Here is a 24,903-nt window from a genome sequence, read left to right on the forward strand (position 1 = left end):
CAGTGAATTTTGGTAAATAATTACTAGTGCATTTGGTATTTCCCCCATCACCTCCTTTAATACCCTGGGATGCATTTCATCAGGGCCAGGAGACTTGTCTACCTTTAGCCCCATTAGCTTGCCCAGCACTGCCTCCTTAGTGATAATGATAGTTTCTAGGTCCTCACCTGCTATAACCTTCTTGCCATCAGTTTTCGGCATGTTATTTGAGTCTTCCACTCTGAAGACCGACACAAAATAACTATTTAATGCCTTGGCTATTTCCTCATTCCCAGTTATTAAATTGGCCTTCTCATCCTCTAAAGGACCAATGTTTACCTTCACCACTCTTTTACGATTTACATATTTATAGAAACTTTTGCTGCCTGTTTTTATATTCTGAGCTAGTTTACTCTCGTAATCTATCTTACTTTTCTTTATAACTTTTTTTGTGGCTTTCTGTTGGCCTTTAAAGATTTCCCAGTCTACTAGTTTCCCACTACTCTTTGCTTTTTTGTATGTGTTTTTTTTCAATCTGTTACTTTCCTTTATTTCCTTAGACATCCATGGTTGACTATCTCCTTTCTTACAGTTCTTCCTTATCACTGGAATATACTTCTGCTGAGCACTTTGAAAAATCGTTTTGAAAGTCCTCCACTGTTCCTCAATTGACCCACCATAAAGTTTTTGCTCCCATTCTACCTTAGCTAACTCCTCTGGATGAGTTACAGTCAGAGTTCATTGGCCAAAATAACTGCACCTAATTCTTGATTCCATCTAGTTGACTGTACAGTTGATACTCTGGAAATTTTGTGAATGGGTCAGGCATTTCTCCATCTACACTCCTACAAGGTCATTTTCTTTGGAATCTTCTACACGTGTGATTCCATTTTAATGGTGTTGGAATGTGTAAGGTACAGTAATGCAAATATCTAGTCATCTTAGAAGCAGTTGTTTTAAACGACTGGAATGAATACTTTTTTATGTTCTTAATGGCACACATATGCTGTCTTTATGTCAAAGAAAGTAATTATCACCTCGCTTCTGGGATTCATCTGTTTTTGAAACAAGGTTGTAATGCAGTTAGAAGCCAAGTGATTATGGCAGAATCCAAGCTGAACATCAGTTTACAGGTAATTAGCAATTACTACTGCGAGTTAATAATAACATTGATGACACCTTCCACCTCTTTGCTACTGAAGAGAGTAAACTGATGGGAGGGTATTTGACCAGATTGAATTTGGCCTGTTCTCTATGGTTAGGGCACAGCTGGACAATTTAATGCATTGTCTGGTAAATCCCAGTGTTGCAGTTTTACTGGAATAATTTGGCCAGCACAACAGACTAGTTCTGGAACAGAAACCTCAGACCTGCAGGTAGGATGTTTAGCGCCTATATCCTTTGAAGTGTAAGATAATCACTGCTTCAATCTATGCTGGAATAGACATATCGGGAGGTGATGCACGTATGTTCTTTGGCTATTGATTTCATAGGAGAGATGGAGGTGTAATCATATTGTCATGGAATCAGAGAGCCATACTGATGCTCTGGAGATGTGGGTTCAAATCTCCATGGTAAATAATAATATTTGAATCAATGAAAATCTAAAATTTAAAGCCAGCCTTATGGTGACATTACAATCATCACCATGTTGAAAAATATCATCTTGTTCACTAGTGTCCTTTAGGGAAGGAAATCTGTTGCCTGACTTGGCCTACATGTGACTCCAGACCTAAAGCAATGTGGTTGACTCTAACTTGATCTCTGAAATTATCCTAACAAGCCAATCAGCCAGGAATGCCCATGTCCCATTAATGAATTAAAATGACTCCCAAGTAACTCTACAGCATTATTGTATACAATGCATCCAAGCAATAAACCTTTCTTTCTCCAAGCTGATGTTGAGTGTTTACAGTATTTTCAACTTTTATGCTAAAAATCTCAATGATTGTTGCCACCCAGAATGGTGTAAGCTTTGTAAGGCTCTGGGGAAAGGCAGGGGAGTGGCACCAGGTGAACTGTTCCTTCAGAGGGCCAGCACAAACATACTTCCTTCTGTGCTGAAACCATTCTTTAATTCTATAAAGTGACACAGCCAACCCACATGCATATTAACACACTGAGTCCCACATGCTGGGAACCAAATGCTGCCCAGCTTATTACAGTACAGTGGAAGTGGCATTTAGTCCAGGGAGCAAGCTTAGAAACTTGAAAAATGTTGCTAGGAAAGGCAAGATAAACACTGCATAATGTAATGACCTAGAAAACTGGCAAAAGCTGATCAAAAATTTCAAAAAACATTTTTCAAAGCACCCACAAGGAATTGCCAAGGGTGCTTCTGACTTGTACAAATAAGTATCTGGTTGCACAAAATTGATGCTGTTTTCAGGAGCTCACTGATATCATCCTCCTCAAAGTAAGGCTCAATTCTTGGGCTTATAAAGGAGAGGCTGGGACACTTTTGCCTTGGATCGTCAGAGGCTGAAGGGTGACCTTGCAGATGCCCATGAAATCATGAGGGGCATGGATAAGTTGAATAGCCAAAGTGTTTTCCCCAGGGTAGGGGAGTCCAAAACTCGAGGGCATAGGTTTAAGATGAGAGGGGAAAGATTTAAAACGGACCCGAGGGGTAATTTTTTCACACAGAGAGTACTTTGTATATGGAATGAGCTGCCAGAGGAAGCGGTAGATGCAGGTACAATTACAACATTTAAAAGACATTTGGAGAGGTACATGGATAGGAAAGGTTTAAGGGATATGGGCCAAATGCAGGCAAATGGGACTAGTTCATTTTAGGAAACCTGATTGAGTTGGGCAGAAGGGTCTGTTTCTGTGAGGAATGACACTATGATTCTGTGACTCTATGACATTACTTTTTCCGTCCGAGCACAGGTCTGTGACAACGAATGCATGGATCTTATAGCAAGCATTTGGGAGTCACAGTGAATTTTTGAAATAAAAGATAGCATGTAGGTTTAAAGTTCCCTGGTACATTCTCCATGACAATACCTCGATCAAACTCATTTGACTTATCAACCAATCAACGCCCTTTTCTTATGCAGTATAATCTTTTAGTACCTTTGAAATTTAGTTTTCTTGCATCTGTCCTGATAAGCACAAGATGAAAAACTTTGACAACAAATCTCTTTCATTAGCAATACCTAATTTCTGTATTACTTAGCAACTAATTATGAACACCTGTGATTAAGACAATTATCTACCATATGTGATAAAATTACTGGGTACAAATGATTTTATGTCAGGATTTAAGTAATGGTAATAAGCCACTAGTGTATTTCTATCTGTTGCTCTTGTCATTACTAATTCTTTGATTAGACCACAGCTTTGTAGTTTAGTTGTAACATGTAGTTTATGTCGGATGCACTGTAGTCAATTTCACAACCCTAATCAAAATTGTACCATGTGTGACTCAGTCGCATACACCATAAAAAAAGTCATGTTTGAATATGTTTATCTACTAAGTAAACAGACAGAAAACAAAGAAGCAGAATTAACTTCTCCTCAGTGTCCTGATTTAAGAAAGATAAAGGGAAAATGTGATCAGGATTCAGTTTCCTGAATACTATCCACTGTACAGGCTCAAAGGACCAAATGGCCTTTTCCTGCTTCTATTTTCTATGTTGCATTGTTATCGTAGAACTAGATGTAGAGACCTTCTTCACTGGGGCCCCTAACAATTCTTCCATTTATTCAATGTCAGAAAATTTAATAGAATAAAATCTTGCTGCAAACTAATGTATTTCTCTAACAAAAACAGAACTTGCTGGAGGAACTTAGCACATCTACCAGCATCTGTGTAGAGAATGCAAAGTTAACGTATTGAGTCCTGTGATCCTTTATCAGAACAGTTCAGAAGAGGTGAAATAAATGGAGAATGCTGGGCAACAGGTTCAAAATGACAATGCCAGTATATGTGACACTCTGGGAACAGCACAGACTTATTAAAGTGCCGTTAAAACTTCAGTTTATTAAAATTAGGGAGTTAGTTAGCTCTGTTGGCTAGACAGCGAGTTTGCCATGCAGACTGATGCCAACAGTGTGGGTTCAATTCCTGCACTGGCTGAGGTTACAATGAAGGCCTTTCTTTCTCAATCTCTCCCTTTTGCCTAAGGCATGGTGACCCTCTGTTTAAACCACCACCAGTCATTTGTCTCAATTGAGAGTGGTCCAGTAGGACTATGACTACTTCACTATTTTTATTAAAATTAGTTTTACATAGAAACAGAGAAGATAGGAGCAGGAGGAGGCTATTCAGCCCTTCGAGCCTGCTCCGCCATTCCTCACGATCATGGCTGGTCGTCCAACTCAACAGCCTAATGCTGCTTTCTCCCCATAGCCTTTGATCCCATTCACCCCAAGTGCTATACCTAGTCACCTCTTGAATACATTCAATGTTTTGGCATCAACTACTTCCTGTGGTAATGAATTCCACAGGCTCACCACTCTTTGGGTGAAGAAATGTCTCCTCATCTCCGTCCTAAATTGTCTACCCTGAATCCTCAGACTGTGATACCTAATTCTGGACATACCCACCGTCAGGAATATCCTCCCTACATCTACCCTGTCCAGTCCTGTTAGAATTTTATTACTCTCTATGAGATTCCCCCCTCATTCGTCTGAACTCCAGTGAAAACAATCCCAACCTAGTCAATGTCTCCTCATACATCATCCGTCTCCTCAACCATCCCCGGAATCAGCCTGGTAAACCTTCGCTGCAGACCCTCGAGAGCAAGAGCATCCTTCCTAAGAAAAGGAGACCAAAACTGCACACAATATTCAAGGTGAGGCCTCACCAAGGCCCTGTATAACTGCAACAACACATCCCTGCTGCTGTACTCGAAACCTCTCGCAATGAAGGCCAACATACCATTTACCTTCTTTACCGCCTGCTGCACCTGCATGCTTACCTTCAGCAAATGGTGCACAAGGACACCCAGGTCCCGCTGCACACTCCCCTCTCCCAATTTACAGCCATTCAGGTAGTAACCTGCCTTCATGTTTTTGCTTCCAAAGTGAATAACATCACATTTATCCAAATTATACTGCATCTGCAATTGATTTGCCCACTGACCCAATCTGTCGAGCTTATGCTGAAGGATCTCTGCATCCTCGTCACAGTTCACCCTCTCACCCAACTTGGTATCATGTGCAAACTTTGAGATTTTACATTTTGTTCCTACATCCGAATCATTAATATATATTGTGAATAGCTGGGGTCCCAGCATCGACCCCGTGACACCTCACTAGTTACTGCCTGCCAATTTGAAAAGGACCCATTAATTCCTACTCATTGTTTTCTCTCTGCCAACCAGTTTCCTATCCATTTCAGTACATTTTTTGTTGTTGGTTACTTTAATTGTGCTATTGACTGTGAAAGACAATAAGTATTTTTTTTTAATTTTAAAAACATGTTAAATTTCAAATATCCTTAATTCCTGCAACTCTAAAAAAAATTTCAAGGACATTTTCAAATTCAGAAATGCTTGTGGATTTGTGATGATTTTGTTCATCCACTGTGCACTTTGCCATTAAACTCATGCTGCTACTCTGTCCTATTGTGTAGAACAACCTCAATTCCTTACACATCAAAGGCCACTGAATAGCTCCTACTTATCTTGTCATTTTAATTTCAATTCCATTTTAGTGCAATTTAACATAGCACAAAGTATTGTCAAGCAGAGGATCTTGATATCTCACAATTGGTTGCAACATCTATTCTGCAAGTGATTGTCCATTTAATGAATGTATTAAATGAAAAAAAGGTTGTTTGATACAATGTCTTAGAAATATTCCTATTCAGTACCAAACTATATGGCTTATCCATTTTAAATCTTGCTCTATATTCAACAACAACTTACATTTATGTAGTACCTTTAATGCAGTAAAATATCCCAGAACATTTCACAGAAGGGTAGTTCACCATGAAGTGATTCCAAACCGAAGAAGAATACATAAAGATGGATGATGAAGAATTTTCTCAATGAGATGTAATTATGTGACATATTGAAATTGGCAAAGATAGAGCGGAGGTTTTGAGTGGACTGGCAGGTTTAAAGAACATACGTCTCCAGGGCTGGATAAGATGGATCCCAGGCTGTTGACTGAGGCAAGGGAGGAAACAGCAAGAGCACTGACAATAATTTCCATCTCCTATCTGGCCAGAGGAAGGGTGCCAGAGGATTGCAGAACAGACAGTGTAGTACCATTATTCAAGAAAGAAGGAAGAGATAAATTACAGGCCGGTCAGTCTAGCCTCAGTGGTGAGGTCACTATTGGAAGCAATTCTGGGGGACAGAATTAAAATTAGAATTAGCCTTTATTGTCACATATACTTAATGAGTGTAGTGAAAAGCTTATATGTTGCCACTTACAGTGCAGACTCAGGTACAAAGTTGCCTAGGTACAGCTTCTTTAGTTACAAGATCTTAGACAATAGAGAAATAAAAATGTCCAGCTTTGCAGAAGTAAAAGTTCAGAACAACAGACCACACTGGCACTTAGTTTCCAGTCTGCACCGAGCCCTGGCTCAAGACCCTACCGGGCTTCACCTTGAGAATCATGAGGCTGGGAGATCACCTCGTACCTCCATGCCAAGCCGAGAACACAATGCCAAGCAGAGGATGCCATGCCGAGAAGCCACTACAATAGGAGGGGAAGCCACTATGCCAGGCTAGTAGGTCGCTATGCCATGCCTGGAGGCCACTACGGGAGGCCAGGAGGTTGCTACACAACACCAGGAGGCTGCTATGGAAGGCTGGGAGGTTGATACGCGACACCAGGAGGCCGCTACGGGAGGCTGGGAGATTGCCACGCCACACTAGGAGGCTGCTATGGGAGGAGGCTGCTGCACCAGGCTGGGAGTCGTCACTAGAGGCTGGGAATCATTGCCAATGCTGGGAATCGTTGCCAGAGGGCCACAAATGATTGTCAGAGGCTAGAAATTGTCACTGGAGGGCGAGGACTCATTGCCGGAAGTTGGGGATCATTGCCAGAGAGCAGGGATTTGTTGCTCGCTGGAGGCCAAGAATCGTCGCTGGAGGCTCGAGATCATCACAGGCCATGAGAGAAGAAGAGAAATGAAAAGCACTAAGAGGAAAAAAAAGAGAAAAAGGAGAGAAGAAGAAGAATGGGCAGAGAGAACTAGCTCTTGCTGGAGCATCCTGCTTCTGCCGCCATCTTGGTCACAGAATTAATCTGCAAACAGAGAGACAGCGATTCATGAAAAATAGTCAGCGTGGATTTGTTAAGAGGAGGTCATGCCTGATCAACTTGATTGAATTTTACAAAGAGGTAACTATACATACAAATGAGGCAATGTATTTGACGTAGTCTACTTGGACTTCAGCAAGATTTTGATAAGGTCATGTATGGGAGATTGATAGCAAAGGTAAGCATCCATGGGATCCAGAATTGGATGAGTGGCAGGAAGCAAAAGATGACGGTCAAGATGTGTTCTTTTGACTGGAAGTCCAGTGGGGTTCCACAGAGATAATTGTTGGGATCCTTCCTGTTTGTGGTGTATATAAAGTCAGATGGGCTGATCAGTGATAAATGGAATTCAATCAGGTAAGTGTGAGGTGATGCACTTGGGCGGGACAAACAAGGCAAGGGAATACATGATGAACTGTAGGACTCTGGGAAGCACTGAGGATCACAGGCCACCTTGGTGTACATGTCCACTAGTCCCTTAAAATATTGGGACAGGTAGGTAAAGTGGTTAAGAAGGCATTTGGGTTATTTGCCTTAATTTGCCAAGTCAGAGCTTTACAGCAGGAAGTTTATGCTGCAACTGTACAAAATGTTGGTTAAGCCGTAGCTAGAAGTATTGTGTGCAGTTCTGGAATCCACATGATAGGAGGGATGTGATTGCACTGGAAAGGTTGCAGAGGATATTTACCAGGATGGTGCCTTGGCTGGAGAGTTTCAGTTATGACGGGAGATTGGACAGACTGTGGTAGTTTACCCCAGTCAGAGACAGAGGGGGACATTGTTGAGATGTTCACATTTATGCGGGGCTTTGGTAGGATAGATAGAAAAGACTTTTTCCCCTTGACAAAGGGATGAATGACTAGGGAATATACATTTATGGTAAGGGACAGAAGGTTTAGAGAGGATGCGAAGAAAATCTTTTTCACCCAGAGGGTGGTAGGCATACTTCTTAACATTTAAGAAGTATTTAGATGTACACCTGTGATGCCAAGGCATGCAAGGCTATGGGACAAGTTCTGGAAAATGGGATCAGAATATTTAGGTGCTTGTTTTTGATCGGCCTAGACTTGATGGGCCAAAGAGCCTTTTTCTGCGCTGTAGATCTCTATGACTATAACTTTATGACTAGATAAACTTTAAAGAGACCCTTAAACGAGGACAAGTAGAAAGGTTTAGGGACAAAAATTGTGGCTTAGTTGAATGAAGTTATGTCCAACAACAGTATGGTGAAGAGATGCATAGAAACCAAAGTTTCAGGAATGCTGATTTATTGAGGGATTGTTGAACTGGAGACCATGATACAGATAGGGTAGGGTGAGGTGATGAGAGGGTATGAACTCCAGGGCAATAATTTTGAAAACTCAGGAGCTGCTGACTGCAAGGCAGCATAGATAAGTAAGCACAGGGGTGATAAGTAAACAGAACTTGGAGAGAGTTAGGATTTGAGCAGCAAAAATTTGGATGAGCTTAATTTAACCAAGGGTGCATGTTAGGAGAGTGTTTATTAGCACCTTAGAATATTTAAGTATGGAGTCACCAAAAAGATGAGCGAGGGTTTTAGTGGCAGATGACCTAAGACACTATGGCAAGACCAATACAGGAGGTAGCAGTAGTCAGTACTTGTAGTAACATAATAAGAGTTCAGATGTTCTGTTATGGGTTAATTAGGATGCTAAGATTGCCAGCAGTTACAATTACTGCAATGTTGCAGTTCAATATTGACCTTTTGATAATAATGTATATCCTTTTATTAGTATCATTGTCAGCGCAGATATGGTGGACCAAAGGGCCTGTTTCTGATCTGTACTGTTCTATGTTCTATACATTTGCTTTTCTTTATTCACTGCCATTGAGCATCATTGTCCATCAGAATCTTGAGGTCACTTTCATTTCCCATACTCATTTTTTTCCACTTAAGTAATCTTCATGTGAAGCACCTTGTATTGCTTTTTATTGACTTTCATTTGCCCAATTCTCTGCTGAGCATTCGCAAATATTTGCAAATCTTCTGGTAGCTTCCTCCTCAGCTCTGGAGTCTCTTGTGGTTTATGCCTCCAATATATGCAGCAGCGACACACCAGCTTCTATGACTGAACAGGAGCTTTATTTTCCATTGCTTTTGAAATGTCTCATCTTGAGCGACCAGCTTCTTGCTAAAGTTTCTCTGTAGTAACACACAGCCTTAAAGCAGAGAACACTCAACAGATATGCTTAATCAAACAGCAAATGATCGAACAACTAAAGACCATGGGGTTTACCACTTTTATCAGTTTTTCTCACGTACAGACATAGCCATTGTGCTTTTGATTCCAACTTCAGATCATTTGTGATCATTTTAAACAAAGGATGTACAAAACAAGACTGCTGTAAGAGTCCCAGGCTCATGACAATTACTTTATCAGTTACCCGAGGATCCTATTAGTCAGCTATACATGTAGCAATATTGTTCACTGCTCATTTTACAATGGTTCTGAATTTGGCTCAACACTATTTCTTCCCAAGGGCAATTAGAGATAGGGAATAACTGCTTGTCTTGTCAGCATTGTCTGTATTCTGCCCACAAAAGAACATAAGGGCAGCTGTACGCCATTCAGCCCATTAAGGATGTTCCACCATTATAGATCATGGCTGATCATTTACATTAAAGCTATATCCCTTGGTGTCATTAGTAACCACAAATCTATCAATCTCTGTCCCGAATGTAGTTAATGACTGAGCCTGCACAGTCCTCTGGGGTAGACAATTTGGAAGATTTGCCACACTCTGAGTGAAGAAACTCCACCTAACCTCAGTCCTAAATGCCTTATTTTTTACTTTGAGATTGGTTCTCTGGTTCTAGACCACACAGTGAAGGGAATACATTCTCTCTGTACCTACACTGTCTATCCATTTGACAATAAATACCTTCCAAACCCACAACTACTTCCATCTAGAAGGACAAGGGCATCAGAAACTCGAGAACACCACCAGTTGCAAGTTCGCCATCAAGCAACTCCCCATTCCAGATGTGGAAATATATCACCACTTAGAAATTTGTCAAAATCTGAGAATTCCCTTCCTAATAGCACTGTAGGTTTACCTACAGCACGTGGACTGCAGTGGTTTGAAATGGCAGCTCACCATCACCATCTCAAGGGCAACTAGGAACAGGCAATACATGTTGGCCAGCCACTGACACCCATGTCCCACAAGTCATAGACTCATAGAATAATAAAAAAAATTCTTAAGTCTCTGTGAGACTGCCTTTCATTCCTGTAAACTCCAGTTTCTCAATCTTTCCTCATTTGGCAGTCCCACCATGTATGAATATCAATGGTAGAACCCATTTCCTTGTATTTACAATATTTTTCTCTCCAACATTTGGGTATGCATTTTGGTCCAGTACTCTTATGCTGACACTAACATTATGATAGTTACATTTTTAATACATCGGCATAAATTTCTACAGTAATGTGTTCACTGGATGATGGTTGATCTTTGCTCATTTTACACATTGTCCAGTTTATAATTCCATTGCTTCAATGATTTGTAACATGGGCAGTCGATTTGCTAGCCGGCAGGAAAAGTTGAATTCATGCACGGTTCTCACACAGCAATTGTCAAGAAAGCACAACCTGCTCAGTAAACACCACTTGGATGTGCATGAAAACTTTTTTTTCAACACAACAGGGAAAATCAGATATTTAACCTTAATAAATAATTACTGCATGTCAGTGGTGAATTATTTACTGCACACAGTACTTTATTTATGAAAACTGTATACAACAATGTCTAGATCAGGAATGGAAAAGAGAGTAGCATTGCTGAAGGAACATATAAAAGAGAAATATGAAAATGTGAATCTCATACATTAAATATAGCTTGTAAATAACAACTGTAGTTACAAAGTAAAATGCTACACTGCTAATTTGAAATGACAACACAAAACTGCTGGAAATAATTGGCCCATCTGCCAGCATCTGTAGAAAAGAAAGCAGAGAGTTAACTGGGGAATCTTAGAGGGCTCTGAAGGACTTGGGCTATGGTAAGAGATCTGGGAAAATTCCATGAGAAATCAGGCGATGACTTTCTCAAGATGAGGGGCAACTGGTTGCATTTCAGACATCAAGATGCCGCTCTCACTAGGCAGAGACAAGTTGCCTATTAATGGGGATTATTGCTTATTATCGGCCTCATTAAGTGCAAACCTAACCTCATTAATACTCAGCTTACCATGTGCCAGGAGGAAATTAAACATCGACAATTCTTGACATTAAAATCAGAGCAAGTATCTAGCGACTTCAGCTCATCGCTTGTTCCTCGGACTGCAATCTTGGACTCCCAGCAGCCAAAGCTCAGGGCACACTCCAGGGTCTAGCCGTCTGCACCTCATGTCGACATCTCCCTCATGGTACCTTTGCAATTTACTTACCAGAAGCTTCTGGATTTTAAAGCTGCACATTGGGATGCACCGGCAATTTGCATTACAACGTGTGCAGGGAGAGGCTCTCAACTCTCAGATCGGACCAGGCTGCCTCTCAGGGCTGCTTGATTGTTTTCTTCATATTCACTTGCCTGATTGCTTACAACATCCATGCCTTGCTTTGCCTTTTTATGTAGGGTAAGAAGTGATATCTTCTACAATCACATAACTTGCTGCAATTCTTTTCTAAATTTGACTCCTTGAATGATATCCACTGAATGATATGTTAAGGAGTAATTGGCATTTCTGGAACTATACCACCATGGGGTAGTCAACAATTTCAGGAGATATGGAAAAGGAACATTTTGGAGGAAATAAGTAAAATAAAATTAAACGGTTTACTACCACTTATGCCATTACCTTCTCTTCTGTGATGCATGGCAGTTGAAACATGTCTCCAACTGTCTTACATCCAGCAGATTGTTTTCATAACAAAGCCCTTTTTTAAATGTAGGTTGTAATTAGGCTACCAGGACAACCAATAGTACAATTGGAGATGACTGTTCACCTCGCATTTGATACATGTATCCTACTAGACATCAAGCTAGTATTCAGACATTGAACCACCATGTTTTCAGGACAATCTGGAGTTCAGTTCAGGGGCTAGAACACTACAATTGAGATAGGTCTCATACCAGCACTAACGTAAACTGTATATTTTCAAATATTAAAATAGTTGTGGTAAATCTTGTAGGAGAATACAGCTGTAGTGGATATGAGCCAGATGTTATGTCAGAGCATGTCAAATGGATGACCTCAAACCCATTCTATCCTTCACTGGATAAAAATCTTTGCAAGCTTGACACTACAGTACCACAAAGATTGCTGGTGTGAAAAATAGACGGCTCGTGTCAACAGAACTAGTTAAGTGATTATGACCCTAACCCTAACCCTAACCCTAACCCTAACCCATTTTTCTGATGAAGGGTCTAGGCCCGAAAAGTCAGCCTCTCTGCTCCTATGATGCTGCTTGGCCTGCTGTGTTCATCCAGCCCTGCACGTTGTTGTCCCATAATTGATTGTTGGCTGGTTTTACTGTACAATTTTCACTGACATAACTTGCGCAACTAAACCCTCGAGTCAGGTTGCAAAAATTATTTTGTAACAAATGATCATAGAATCCGTACAGTGTGGAAGCAGGCCATTCGTTCCATCGACTCCACAGTCTGAACAGCTTCCCATCCAGACTTACGCCCTTACTCAATCCCTGTAACCTACAGGGAAAAGGTAGGGATAAATAATGGGAGAGTGGTTTTTAGGTGATTGTCTTAAATCCGTTTTGCCTTCACATCACCTGTATCACAATTGCAACCTGTCCAACATTAGCTTTAATAAGTACCCTGGTAGTGAAACAAACTTTCAATTGTAACGGTTTAATATTTTAAAGTATTGGTAGGGCTCTAAGCTTAGAAATAGAACTAGCTTTTGGTTAGCAGCAAATGTAGCACTATCACATTTGTATACTATTGCAGGGTTGTAGTTTGTCTGGACGTAAAGTACTCCATAATCTCCATTACACTGCTCATAACTTTAAGAAGGTATCAATCCAAAATTATTTCCTACATCACCAGCCGCTGACGGCAATTGTGGTTAGCTGAATATAGACGTAACTAAAATATAACTAAACATTGATAACTTTTTGTTTACAAAGCTGATAGATAAAGGACTATCCCTGTTCTAAGGTCCATAAAGTGAGCACTGGCAAACATGCAGTTTTTATCCAGTTTACAAAGGAGAAATAGGTTGTTATTGCACCTTACGTCTGGAGTAAAACATAGGTGTGGGGGTGGGGGCACAGGATAGTAATTTTGAAGCACAAATTCCCATGCTTGATGTCAGGCTGACACAAACCAATTAGGCCTAATGACTGTTTAGGATTTCAACATCATATTCAGCAAAACCTGGGCAAACCAGACACTGTGCAATTTTCACACATCTACAGGGGCCAGACTAATGCTGTTTAAAGGGATCATAGGGGGCAATCAAACAACACAAGTTTTAATGTGTTTTTTTGCTAACCTTAATATGGGGTCAGGAGTACTGGGAAAATTCACCTCCCCTGCCAGATGATGCTGAGAGGTCTATGAACTATGAGCAGTAGCAGAATGTCTAATTGGCATCTGCAGCTCACTAATATAATGCAGATGAGACCTGGTGACTAATTTCCTAGTTGATGGGTTTTGCAGTCTTCCTGTGATGTACATTGTGTAATTATTCTGCATTACATAGCTATAGATTGGATGTAGAAGAGTGCATTGGTCAGATTCATTTTTATGGTGGCTTTTACTCCGTATCTTACTGTTAATAAAATGAGGACATAACAAAATTGATTCAAGGCCATTGATTTTGAATTGTAAACAGACATTGTGGTTAACTATATATTTAAAATCGTTAAATTTACTCTGACCATATTCATGGTCTGTTAAAATGGTTCATTGCTTTCCAATGCTACATTTTCAGCCATAGGGTTTTATATGGAACAGTGTAGAACAGAAACAGCTCACTCAACCTGTCAGGTTTGCACCAATGTTCAGACTGTGTCAACTGATTATTTACTGTCAATAGTTCTAAATATTTATTTTCTAAGTTTTATTTAAAGAAACAGTCTGTTTCAATCTTAGTTGGTAATGAAGAATTCCCAATTCTGACCATGCACTTTTGTGATAATCTTATTTTATTCCCTTTGATTAACATATCATATTGATCTTGTCATAACCTTTCATAATTTTGAAGGCATTTATCAGATTACCTCTCAACATTCATATTCAGTAGCAGGAAGTGGCCAATGAGATAATGGCTAACCATCTCCCCAGCTACTGCTGAATCCTTGACTATCAACAATGATCTAATTGCTGAACTGGATAAGGCATATATGTGGTGTAGTTGCTACAGCCTGACTCCATCACGACTAAGTTGCAAGTCAAGAGTGTAACGGATTTCTTTCCACTTACCTGGATGAGTGCAGTTTCAACAACACTCAAGGTGTTCAACAGTGCCAGGATTAAAATGTCTGCTTGATCAAATATATGAACATTAGAAAGTCATGTAGACTATTCAAACCCTTGACCCTGTTCTATTGTTCAGTTAGATCATGGCTCTCCTGCACTTTAACTCAATTTTCCTGCCCATGCTTTATAAAACTTGATACCTTTACTGAATATATATCTGTCACAGTTTTTAAAGCATCAATTGCCTCAATACTCACAAACTTTTGGGGAAGAGAGTTCCAAGTTTCTACAATCATTTGTGTGAGAAAATGCTTCTTGATATCACTGCTCAGTAGCCTAGTTTCATCCCCTTGTGTAAATATCATTCAGTCTACCGCTGTCCTACTGCCACTACCATATTTGCTTTATACATATAACAACTCCTGAATGGTTTCTCCACAGCACGGCCCACACCGGCGATTTTTACCAAATGAAAGGACAAGGGCCTCAGGTGCGCTGTGTTATCGGCTAGACCAGACCCCCTCAACATATTTTAAGAAGGCAGCCTAGACCCTAATATTTTCTTATTTTAAAAGGTAGAAATGAAGTGCCATGTTCTAGATGTGATGCAATTGGTCAAACTACTTGATGTTAAGCAAAACATAATTTATTTAAACATGATAGTTAAAATATAAACAAAAGAAAGAGGAATTTAGAATAACTTAACGATTGGAAAACTTAACCGAATAATAGATACAGTACTGATTCCTAATTAACTGTTCCAATATAGTAACATCTCATAAACACACCCCTGAGCAAAAAGGCAAAAAGGCAAAGTCAGACACAGATTCTCACACCCAGTTCTCCAAGCTAGGAGGGGAAAAAAACATCAAGAAAAGACTCAGAGTGTAGCAGTTGAAAGACATTCACTGAAGGGCCAACTCTTTTGAGACCCAAAAGGTTTCTACTCCAAACTAAACCTAAAAACTGAAAAAAAAACACCAGAAAGCCTGGTCTGAGAGAGCTGGCCACACCCAGGCTGCTTCCATTGTTCCAACTTTAAAAAAAAACAAGGCCTCACAAATTGCAGAGCTGGATGAACACAGCAGGCTAAGCAGCATCATAGGAGCAGAAAGGCCTAGACCCTTCATCACAAATTGTTTACTTTCTTAGAGATAGTCTTACAACCTCTCTTCGAAAAAAAAATACAGGACAAAATAACCTCTTAAAAGTAACAGCATCGTCACAATTGGAAAAGTTGTGCACATCCTGGCTTGGAAATATATTACCGATGCTTCATCATAGCTGTGTCAAAATTCTGGAACCATCCTAAACTAACCACAAAACAACATTCCACCTCAAAAATTAATCCCTCTTCTCCTGGTTCATTGTTTATTGTTAAACTGAACTCCACGGGACATTTGCTTTGCTAAATCACAATACAAATTCAAATTCTTTTTTCTCAGAATTTTGAATTACATTTATATACTTTCCTTCGAAAGTCAAACAATTTCTCATCACACAGATTGCAATGATTCAAAATAGAGAGTCTGCTGTCAGCCCCACGATCCTAGAATTACTAGGGATGAACAATAAACATTGGCCTGAACAACATACGGACATATAAGCAAGGAGCCTGTTCTACTGTTCAATAAGATTAGCACTGATCTGGTTTTAATATCTGCGCTACATTCCTGCATTTCCCTGATAGTTTCTTATTCTCTTGGTAATCAAGTATCTATGTATCTCTGCCTTAAGTATCTGACTCTGCCTTTGGAGAAAGGGAATTCCAAAGGCTCTCAGCCCTTTGAACATCTTTTCCCCGCATCTCTCTCTTAGATAGGTGATTCTTCATTTTAAAATTATGACTTCTGTTTCTAGATTCTCCCGCAAGAGGAAACATCCTTTCCAGATCCACTCAGTCAAGTCCTCTCAAGATCTTACTGTTACAATTAAGGCACGTCTACCTCTTATAAACTCCAGAGGGTACAGGCCTAGTCTTTCCTCATAAATCAATCCACTCATTCCGGGTATAGCCTAATAAGCCTTCTTTGAACTGCTTCCAATGCATCCACATTCTTCCACAAGTATGGTGACTAGTATTGTACACTGTCCTCCAGATATCAATGTCCTGTATAACTGAAGCATAACCTCCCTACTTTTGCATTTAATTCCCCTTGCAATAAAACATAACACTTTACTAGCTTTCCTGTTTACTTGCTGTACTTGCATACTAACCTTTTGCAATTCATGCACTAGGACACCGAGATCTCTTTGCATCTCAGAACTCTGCAACCTCTCAACATGTGGATTTTTTTATTCTTTCTGCCAAGGACAATTTCACACTTTTTTGCATTATGCTCCCTTTGCCAGATCTTTGCTCACTTCCTTAAACTATCCATATCCCTTTTCTGATGAAGGGTTTAGGCCCGAAACGTCAGCCTTTCTGCTCCTATGATGGTGCTTGGCCTGCTGTGTTCATCCAGCCCTGCACTTTGTTGTCTCTATATCCCTTTGTAGGTTCTTTATGTCCTCTTCACAACTGACTTGCCTATCCCTCTTTGTGTCATCAGCAAACTCAGTTGCAATGCCTTCAGTGCCTTCATTCAAATCATTTAAATAAATTGTAAAGATTTGAGGCCCAAGCAATGACCCCTGCAGCACTGCACTCATGACATTCTGGCAGCCTAAAAAAGATCCATTTATTCGTACTCACTGCTTCCTGTTAGCCTGCCAATCTTCTATCGATGTCAATACATTACACCCAATACAATGATCTTTTAATATTCGCAACAGCCTTTGATGTGGCACCTTATTGAATGCTTTCTCAAAATCTAAGTGCAATATATCCCCTTACCCACAGAACAAGTTATTTCTTTGAAGAGATCCAAAAAAATCAGTTAAGCATGATTTCCCTTTGACAAAACCACTTTAGGTAATAACTGCCCCTTAATGCTCATTTAAAAACTCAGAAAAGGCTATAAAAACACAGGGTTGATTTTCCAGTGGCCTGCAGGATCCCGACATCAGGACCAATTAGGATTCCAGAACATGCACTGACCGAAATTCCTGATGGCTTTCCTGGAGGCAGTCTCCTGACTCGGTCAGTTCAAATGGAGGACAAGCAGCTTGAAGCCTTTTCTGAACCATTTTCTGAAGAAGGGTGCACACCCGAAACGCCAGCTTTCCTGCTCCTCTGATGCTGCCTGGCCTGCTGTGTTCATCCAGCTCTACACCTTGTTATCTCAGACTCCAACACTGGCAGTTCCTGTTATCTCTCAGCATGAAGCCTTCGCTCTTTCACCAGAAGAATTGGATGGTGCTGACGCAGGTAGGAGGCTGCCATGATGGAGCAGCCCTTGGAATGAAAAGTACGAATAAAGATGCCGAGGGGAATACGTCCCACCTGCTGGAGCTGAAACGCCTCCAGAAGGATGACTGGGACTGCCGTTGATTCCCATGGTCCCATGGACAGCATTTCTTGCCCATCCCTAGCTGCCCTTGAGAAGGTGGTGGTGAGCTGCCTTCTTGAACCGCTGCAGTCCTCCTGCTGTGGGTTGACCCACAATGCCATTAGGGAGAGAATTCCAGGATCTTGACCCAATGACAATGAAAGAACAACAATAAATTTCCAAGTTAGGATGGTGAGTGGCTTGGAGGGGAACTTGAAGGTGGTGGTGTGCCCATGTATCCGTTGCCCTAGTCCTTCAAATGGAAGTGGTTGTTGGTTTGGAAGGTGCTGCATGAGGATCTTTGGTGAATTTCTGCAGTGCATCTTGTGGATAGTACACACTGCTGTTACTGAGCATTGGTGGTGGAAGGAGTGAATGCTTGTGGATGGTATGCTATTCAAGCGGGCTGCTTTGTCCTGGATGGTGTCAAACTTTGAGTACTGTTGGGACTGCATCCATCAGGTCAGTGGGAAGTATTCCATCACACTCCTGACTTGTGCCTTTTAAATGATGGACAAGCTTTGGGAAGTCAGCAGGTGAGTTACGCCGCAGTATTCCTAGTTTCTGACCTGCTCTTACAACCACTGTGTTTATGTGGTGACTCCAGTTGAGTTTCTGGTCAATGGTAACCCCCAGGAGGTTGATAGCAGGGGTTCAGTGATGGTAACACCATTGAAAGTCAAGGGGTGGTGGTTAGATTATCACTTATTGGTGATGGTCATATCCTGGCATTTGTGTGGCATGAATGTCACTTGTCACTTGTCAGCCCAAGCTTGGGCATTTTACAAATCTTGTTGCATATGAACATGGGCTGACTGCTTCAGTGTCTGAGAAGTCGCGAAAGGTGCTGAACAGTGTGCAATCATTGGTGAACATCCCCACTTCTGACCTTATGATGGAGGGAACGTCATTGATGAAGCAGCTGAAGATGGTTGGGCCTAGGACACTACCCTGAGGAACTCCTGTAGAGACGTCCTGGAGCTGAGATGACCGACCTCCAACAACCACGACCATCTTCCCATGTGTCAGGTATGACTCCAACCACTGGACTGCTTGCCCCTTGATACCCATTGCTCCCAGTATGGCTAGTGCTCTGTGATGCCACACTTGGTGAAATGCAGCCTTGATGTCAAGGGCTGTCACTCTTGTCTCACTTGCTGCAGGGAGGCCACATCTGTGAAGTTGACAGTATTTGTGCAACAATTTGCCAAAAGTTTACTTAGTAATCTTTAATAGGTGTTTTTTGTTATGCAAATCAGATGCCTAGCTCTGGGAAGTACGTAATCAATCCTCACTCTGGCCTGCCTCCAACCCAGCAAACTAACATTTATTAAAGCATTCCTTGTTGAAAATCATTTCCAAAATTTTCACCCACGGAGGTAATTTCAACTTTAGTGTTATTGTAAAAAGGGTGATGGATCAGCCACCTTTTAGAAACTTTTCTAGATTTTAATTCCTATTGACTTCAATAGATTGAATGGAGGAAAGCTGCAGTCTGGCGAAGAGCAGGTGGTTTGCAAAACAATGAAAACAGCACCTCAATTTAATAAGGCCATAAATAAAAACAAGTAGAATGCTCGATTTACAATTAGAGTTACAGGATATTAATGTAATGTTATAATAGAAATATATATTTTCTAAATGACGCCACAAGTTGCACAATTATTGTTAGATGAATTAGAGATGATTTGATGAACATGTTTTAAATTCTGAAAGGACAGTTCAGAATAGACTGAAATGGATTCCAGACATTAACAAATCTAGAACAAGTGGATGCAAACATAAAGGGCTAAGTTTCCAAATTGTGCTTGGGAAATGCAAGTTGGGCCACTTCTCAACTTTGGAAATCTGAGTCCATCACTTCTACCTGTTCCCACCATGGTTCCATCTCCTGGGGCATGGGTAGACAGCATTCAAGTTCTTTATGTCCTGACACAAAGAGTGCAGATGCCAAGATGCACTAGTTAGATTTACCATTCCCTTCATACATCCATACCCCCTCAAATTCCATATGCCGTCTCTATGCTCCCTCATTTTCCCCATGTCCACTCATATTCACCATGATCCCAACAGGGCCCTCATCCCTCCTAAATAGCAACTCACCCAATATCCACTATGGTAGCTATAAATATTAAAATTCAGACAGAACTGTGTTAGGGTTACTCATATAAGATCAGAAAATCTTCAGATGTATGTACAGCAAGTAATTAGCTAAGCAAATATTATTTGCCCTTCAATATAAGGAGATTAGAGTACAAACATAAGGAGTATCGCTACAACTATTCAGGACTTTGGTGAGATTATTGGACCTTGGACTATCGTGTACAGTTTTGATCTCCCAAGGAAGAATATGTTGCACTGTAGACAGCACAACTAGTTCCTGGATTGAGAGGATTCTGATTAAACCAGATTCAGATTCTTCAGGGTTTAGAAAAATGAAAGGTATTCCTATTAAAATTGTGAACCAATTCTGAAAGGTTTGACACAGATGTTGCTTCCCCTGTTGGAGTTTCTAGAACAAAGGGACCCAATCTCAGCATAAGGAGGTGATCATATAGGATTGAGATGAGAAGAAATGTCTTCACTGAAAGGGTTGCGAATCTTTGGAATTCTCAAACCCAGGTAGATTGGAAGGACTGTATTGTTGAATACATTTCAGGCTGAGATTGACAGATGTTTGGTTTTTCAGGAAATCCAGGGATATTGGGAATGGATGGAAAGTGGAATTGGGTGTAAGGTCAGTTATCATTGCATTGAATGGAGGAGAAAAACCAGGGTACTGTATGATCTATTTCTGCTACTATTTTTTATATTATGTTCTTTGATTGTAGATTGGCATTCTACCTGCTGCCTACAAACACAGTAATACATTTGCAGATGGAAATGTTGCTGTTCCCTCTGGGATCCATTAATTCCTTGTAAAGTCTGTGGATCTTGTAAGCCACCATGTTTGCTGACTCAGTTCCTGCTAACGTTTATTCTTATGGGAGATTCTCTTTTGTCACTTTTGAACTCAGTCACATTTCTGATCACTGTGAATAGTCTGAAGCACCTTTCAAAGCAATTTTCACTAACCTAATGCATTTTTCTCTGTAGATTCTGAAGCAGACTTTTCTGGGAATTGGTGATTAGTGTTTATTTCCTCTCTGCTGCAGGTTGCCTACTCTCTCGCATATCTACTCCAGCCACTCATTTTCTTCTAGCCACATAGCTTCAGTCTGTCTACTTTTATGGTAGGCATTGATTCATACCCTTTCCCCAGTGCAGCCTTTAATGTCAGCTACCTCTAAGAATTTGTTCTGCTGCTTGACCCTTGCCCTAAAACACGTTCCAACCAGTTTCTCTCACATCCTCATTGTTTGCAACTGACAGGCAAGAGATTCTAACTGTTGTTACTTGTAAACATTTTGTCTAAACACCCTGTAGACAGTTTAGTGAAGGGGGATTGTAATAAGGTTAGAAACTTCCCACAACAAAGCGCATTGTAAATCTGTCTCCCAACTCTGCAACAAAGGATATTAAAGCAGACCAATCAGTTGATGCAAAAACAAAAAACACTGGAGAAACTCAGCAGGTCCAGCAATGTTTGTGGAGAGAGAAAACGGGTTAAGGTTTCCAGTCCAGATATAGCTCTTCTTCAGAATTATTAATCAATCAATATTGGAAATGGTGTCAGATGCTGTCTAAGATATGGATTGGTGTGATCTCCTGCTTTATTGAATAAGTGAAGGAATTCCGGGTTAGTCACGTTCCTCCTTGGAAGTGGTTTGAAGAATTCGGAGAAAGACTTACCTTTTTTACAGAGACTTGTCCATGTGTGGAATGAACTTCCAGGGGAAGTGGTGATTGCATGCACAGTTACAACCTTGAAAAGACATTTGGGCGAGTACATGAATAAGGAATGTTTCGAGGAACGTAGGCCAAGCGCAGGCAGATAAAACTAGTTTAGTTTGGGTCAGCGTGGACTGGTTGGACTGAAGCTTCTGTTTCCATGCTGTTTGACTCTATGACTCTATAATTAGACTGTTACTGAATGACTCTACACTCAAGGCCAGATGCCTATCAGAGAGCTCTATATGTGTCTTCAGTCCATTGAGAGAGATGAGAGGAGCTGGGTGAGAAGATATGTGTGATATATACACAGTAGAAAGTGAAATGATAGATGGAAAATTACATACAGAGGAAAGAAAGGTGCAATAGAGAAACTGATGGCGTAGAAAAGTAGTAGTGCATGAAACGCTTAAATGCAAAAAGTTAAAATACTAAGAACAAAGTAACATATCAAAGAACTGTGAAAACAATAAGTGGAGAATGAAAGGAAGAACTAATATAGAAAGGTAGAATGGAGTAGAGAAATACTGAAACATTGTGCTTTTATTTGTGAATGATCACCTCGGAGAAGTACTGTTTGGATCAGTCAGGACCCTCTTATTTCCCAATAGGTGGAAGCATGACAACCTTCAGGTTCAAACACCAGCAGTTGTCTTCGTCTAATGAGTCATAGAGTCATACGGCACGGAAACAGATCCTTCAGACCAACCTGTCCATGCCGATCATAATCCCAAACTAAACTAGTCCCACCTGCCTGCCCCTGGCCCATATCCCTCCAAACCTTTCCTATTCGTGTATCCATCTAAATGTCTTTTAAATGTTGTAATTATACCCACATCCACCGCTTCCTCAGGAAGTTCATTCCACACGTGAACTATCGTCTGTGTAAAAAAAATTTGCCTCATGTCTTTTTTAAATCTCTCTCCTCTCACCTTAAAATGTGCCCCTAATCTTGAAATTCCCCAAATTCCGGAAAAGATAACTACCATCAATTCTATCTATACCTCAGAGATAGTAGGAACTCATTATTTTATAAACTTCCATCAGGTCACTTCTCAGCCTCCTAGGCTCCAGTGAAAAAAAAAGTCCCAGCCTATCCAGCCTTACTTTATAACTCAAACCTTCCATACCTGGCAACATCCTGGTAAATCTCTTCTGAACCCTCTCCAGCTTGATAATATCCTTCTTATATCTGGACGACCAGAACTGGACACAGTGTTCCAGAAGATGCCTCACCAAGGGCCTGTACCACCTCAACATAAGCTCCAACTCCTATACTCAAAGGACTGAGCAATGAAGGCAAGCATGCTAAATGCCTTTTTAACCAGCGTGCCCATATGTGACGCAAACTGTAAATAATTATGTACCTGCACCCCTAGGTCCCTCTGTTCTACAACACTACCCAAGACCCTGCCATTAATTGTATAAGCCCTACCCTTGTTTGTAGTACCAAAATGAATTTAGAACTCCAACTGCCATTTTCAGCCCATTGACCCATTTGATAAAGATTCCTTTGTAATCGTAGAAAACTTTCTTCACTGATTACAATGCCACCAGTTTTGGTGTCATCTGCAAACTTACTACCCATTCCTTCTGTATTCTCATCCAAATCATTTGTGAGGGACCAGTGGTCAGGGACTATGGCAGAGGATTCCCTTTCAAAAAAAAACTGGGGATTCCCTTTCAGAAAAAAAAAACTGCTGCTGGGCCTCATTTTCTGGCCTGATTGTGCAGTTACCATTTTCACAAACCAGCTCTGAGAAATTCTAATGTTACTGGCCATTAGCCTTTGAGAGTGATTGTAATTCATGCACACTTTTTTCTCAGGTGGTTGTGAACTATCTAATTAGGGTGTCAGACCACAAAACTTCCACATCCTCCCTTAGTGACTTCAAAAGGAAGGCATAGTTTTGTTGTCTCGTATCAGTGCATGATGCAGCGAAACAAAGTAAATGGAGATACCTGTGAGTAATGTTTCTGGTTTGATCAGCCCCTTTTTGTAACTTTGACAGGGGGACAACAAAGACCAGCCTCACCAAAGTCAGAAGGTGACGGGAAGAAACACGACAAGGGAGAGAAAGGAATGGAAAGTGGGACGTCTTGTAATGAACTCTCCAGCTCTAGTTGTGAAAGCCAGTCAGAAGCCAGCACTCCGCAGCAAGAGAACGTTGCTCTTGAAGCACAGTCCGCACCACCTCAGCCTAGCACCTTGACTCTGGATCGTCCCTCCAAGAAAACCCCCATCCAATGGATGCAGCAGCCTGACAAACGGAGGAACAGTGAACTCTTTCAGACGCTGATGAACAATTCCCGTGATGCAAGCCTCTGCAAAAAGAAAATCAGCGAAAAGCTGAGCGTTGAGGAAGAAATGAAAAAATGCATCCAAGATTTTAGGAAGATCAAAATACCTGTGCAGTTTCCAGAACGCAAGCGTCCATGGCAGTCTGAACTATTACAGAAATATGGACTTTAAATGAACAGAGAAGGAGACTAACTACAGTTGGAGTTCTGTTTGAAATAAGGGTTTGTGGTTCGGAGTCATATGCTGTTTGTCTACTATTTTCTGTCTTATCTATTGAACTGTGATAACATTGCAAAAAACAACCTGAAGGACATGTGTTCAGAAATGTGTTCCACAGGTCCCACACATGGCATGAGGCATACCTTATAATTATGTTAAATCAATAATATGTTCGGATACAACTCCAGGATAGGTGAGACTTGAACCAGACCTCCTGGCCCAAAGGTAGGGACGCAACTACTACGCCACAAGACATCGGTGCTTGGAGGAAAATAGTTCACTGGAAGTACAGAAGACATTTTTAAACAGGGTCACCTAATCTACTAGCAGGCTACACAGTGAGAATATGTAACTGTTGCAGCATGTTTCAGTCTGATTAATAACAGTAGCAAAAATAGTGATTTCTTTGCCACTGCCTTGATGTGTCAGAAACAGTTATGCATGGGCTTAAAGATTGGATGTGATGGAGCTCCAGAAAATGTAAAAGGTTGCATTCATTGT

At 40.8% G+C, this 24,903-nt stretch overlaps 1 protein-coding gene across 1 annotated transcript in view; it reads left to right on the forward strand.

The window, feature by feature from the left end:
• Positions 1-24,354, forward strand: part of LOC109930686 (BTB/POZ domain-containing protein KCTD8) — a gene marked incomplete at its 5' end in the record, with an annotated part of 211,872 nt that extends 187,518 nt beyond the window's left edge. The window contains 1 exon segment of the mRNA XM_020530139.2: positions 23,894-24,354. Coding sequence (XP_020385728.2) covers positions 23,894-24,354 — 461 coding nt within the window.
• Between the last annotated feature and the right edge of the window lie 549 nt (positions 24,355-24,903).

This window comes from Rhincodon typus, chromosome 1, assembly GCF_021869965.1.
Source record: "Rhincodon typus isolate 14 chromosome 1, sRhiTyp1.1, whole genome shotgun sequence".
Lineage (NCBI taxonomy): Eukaryota > Metazoa > Chordata > Chondrichthyes > Orectolobiformes > Rhincodontidae > Rhincodon > Rhincodon typus.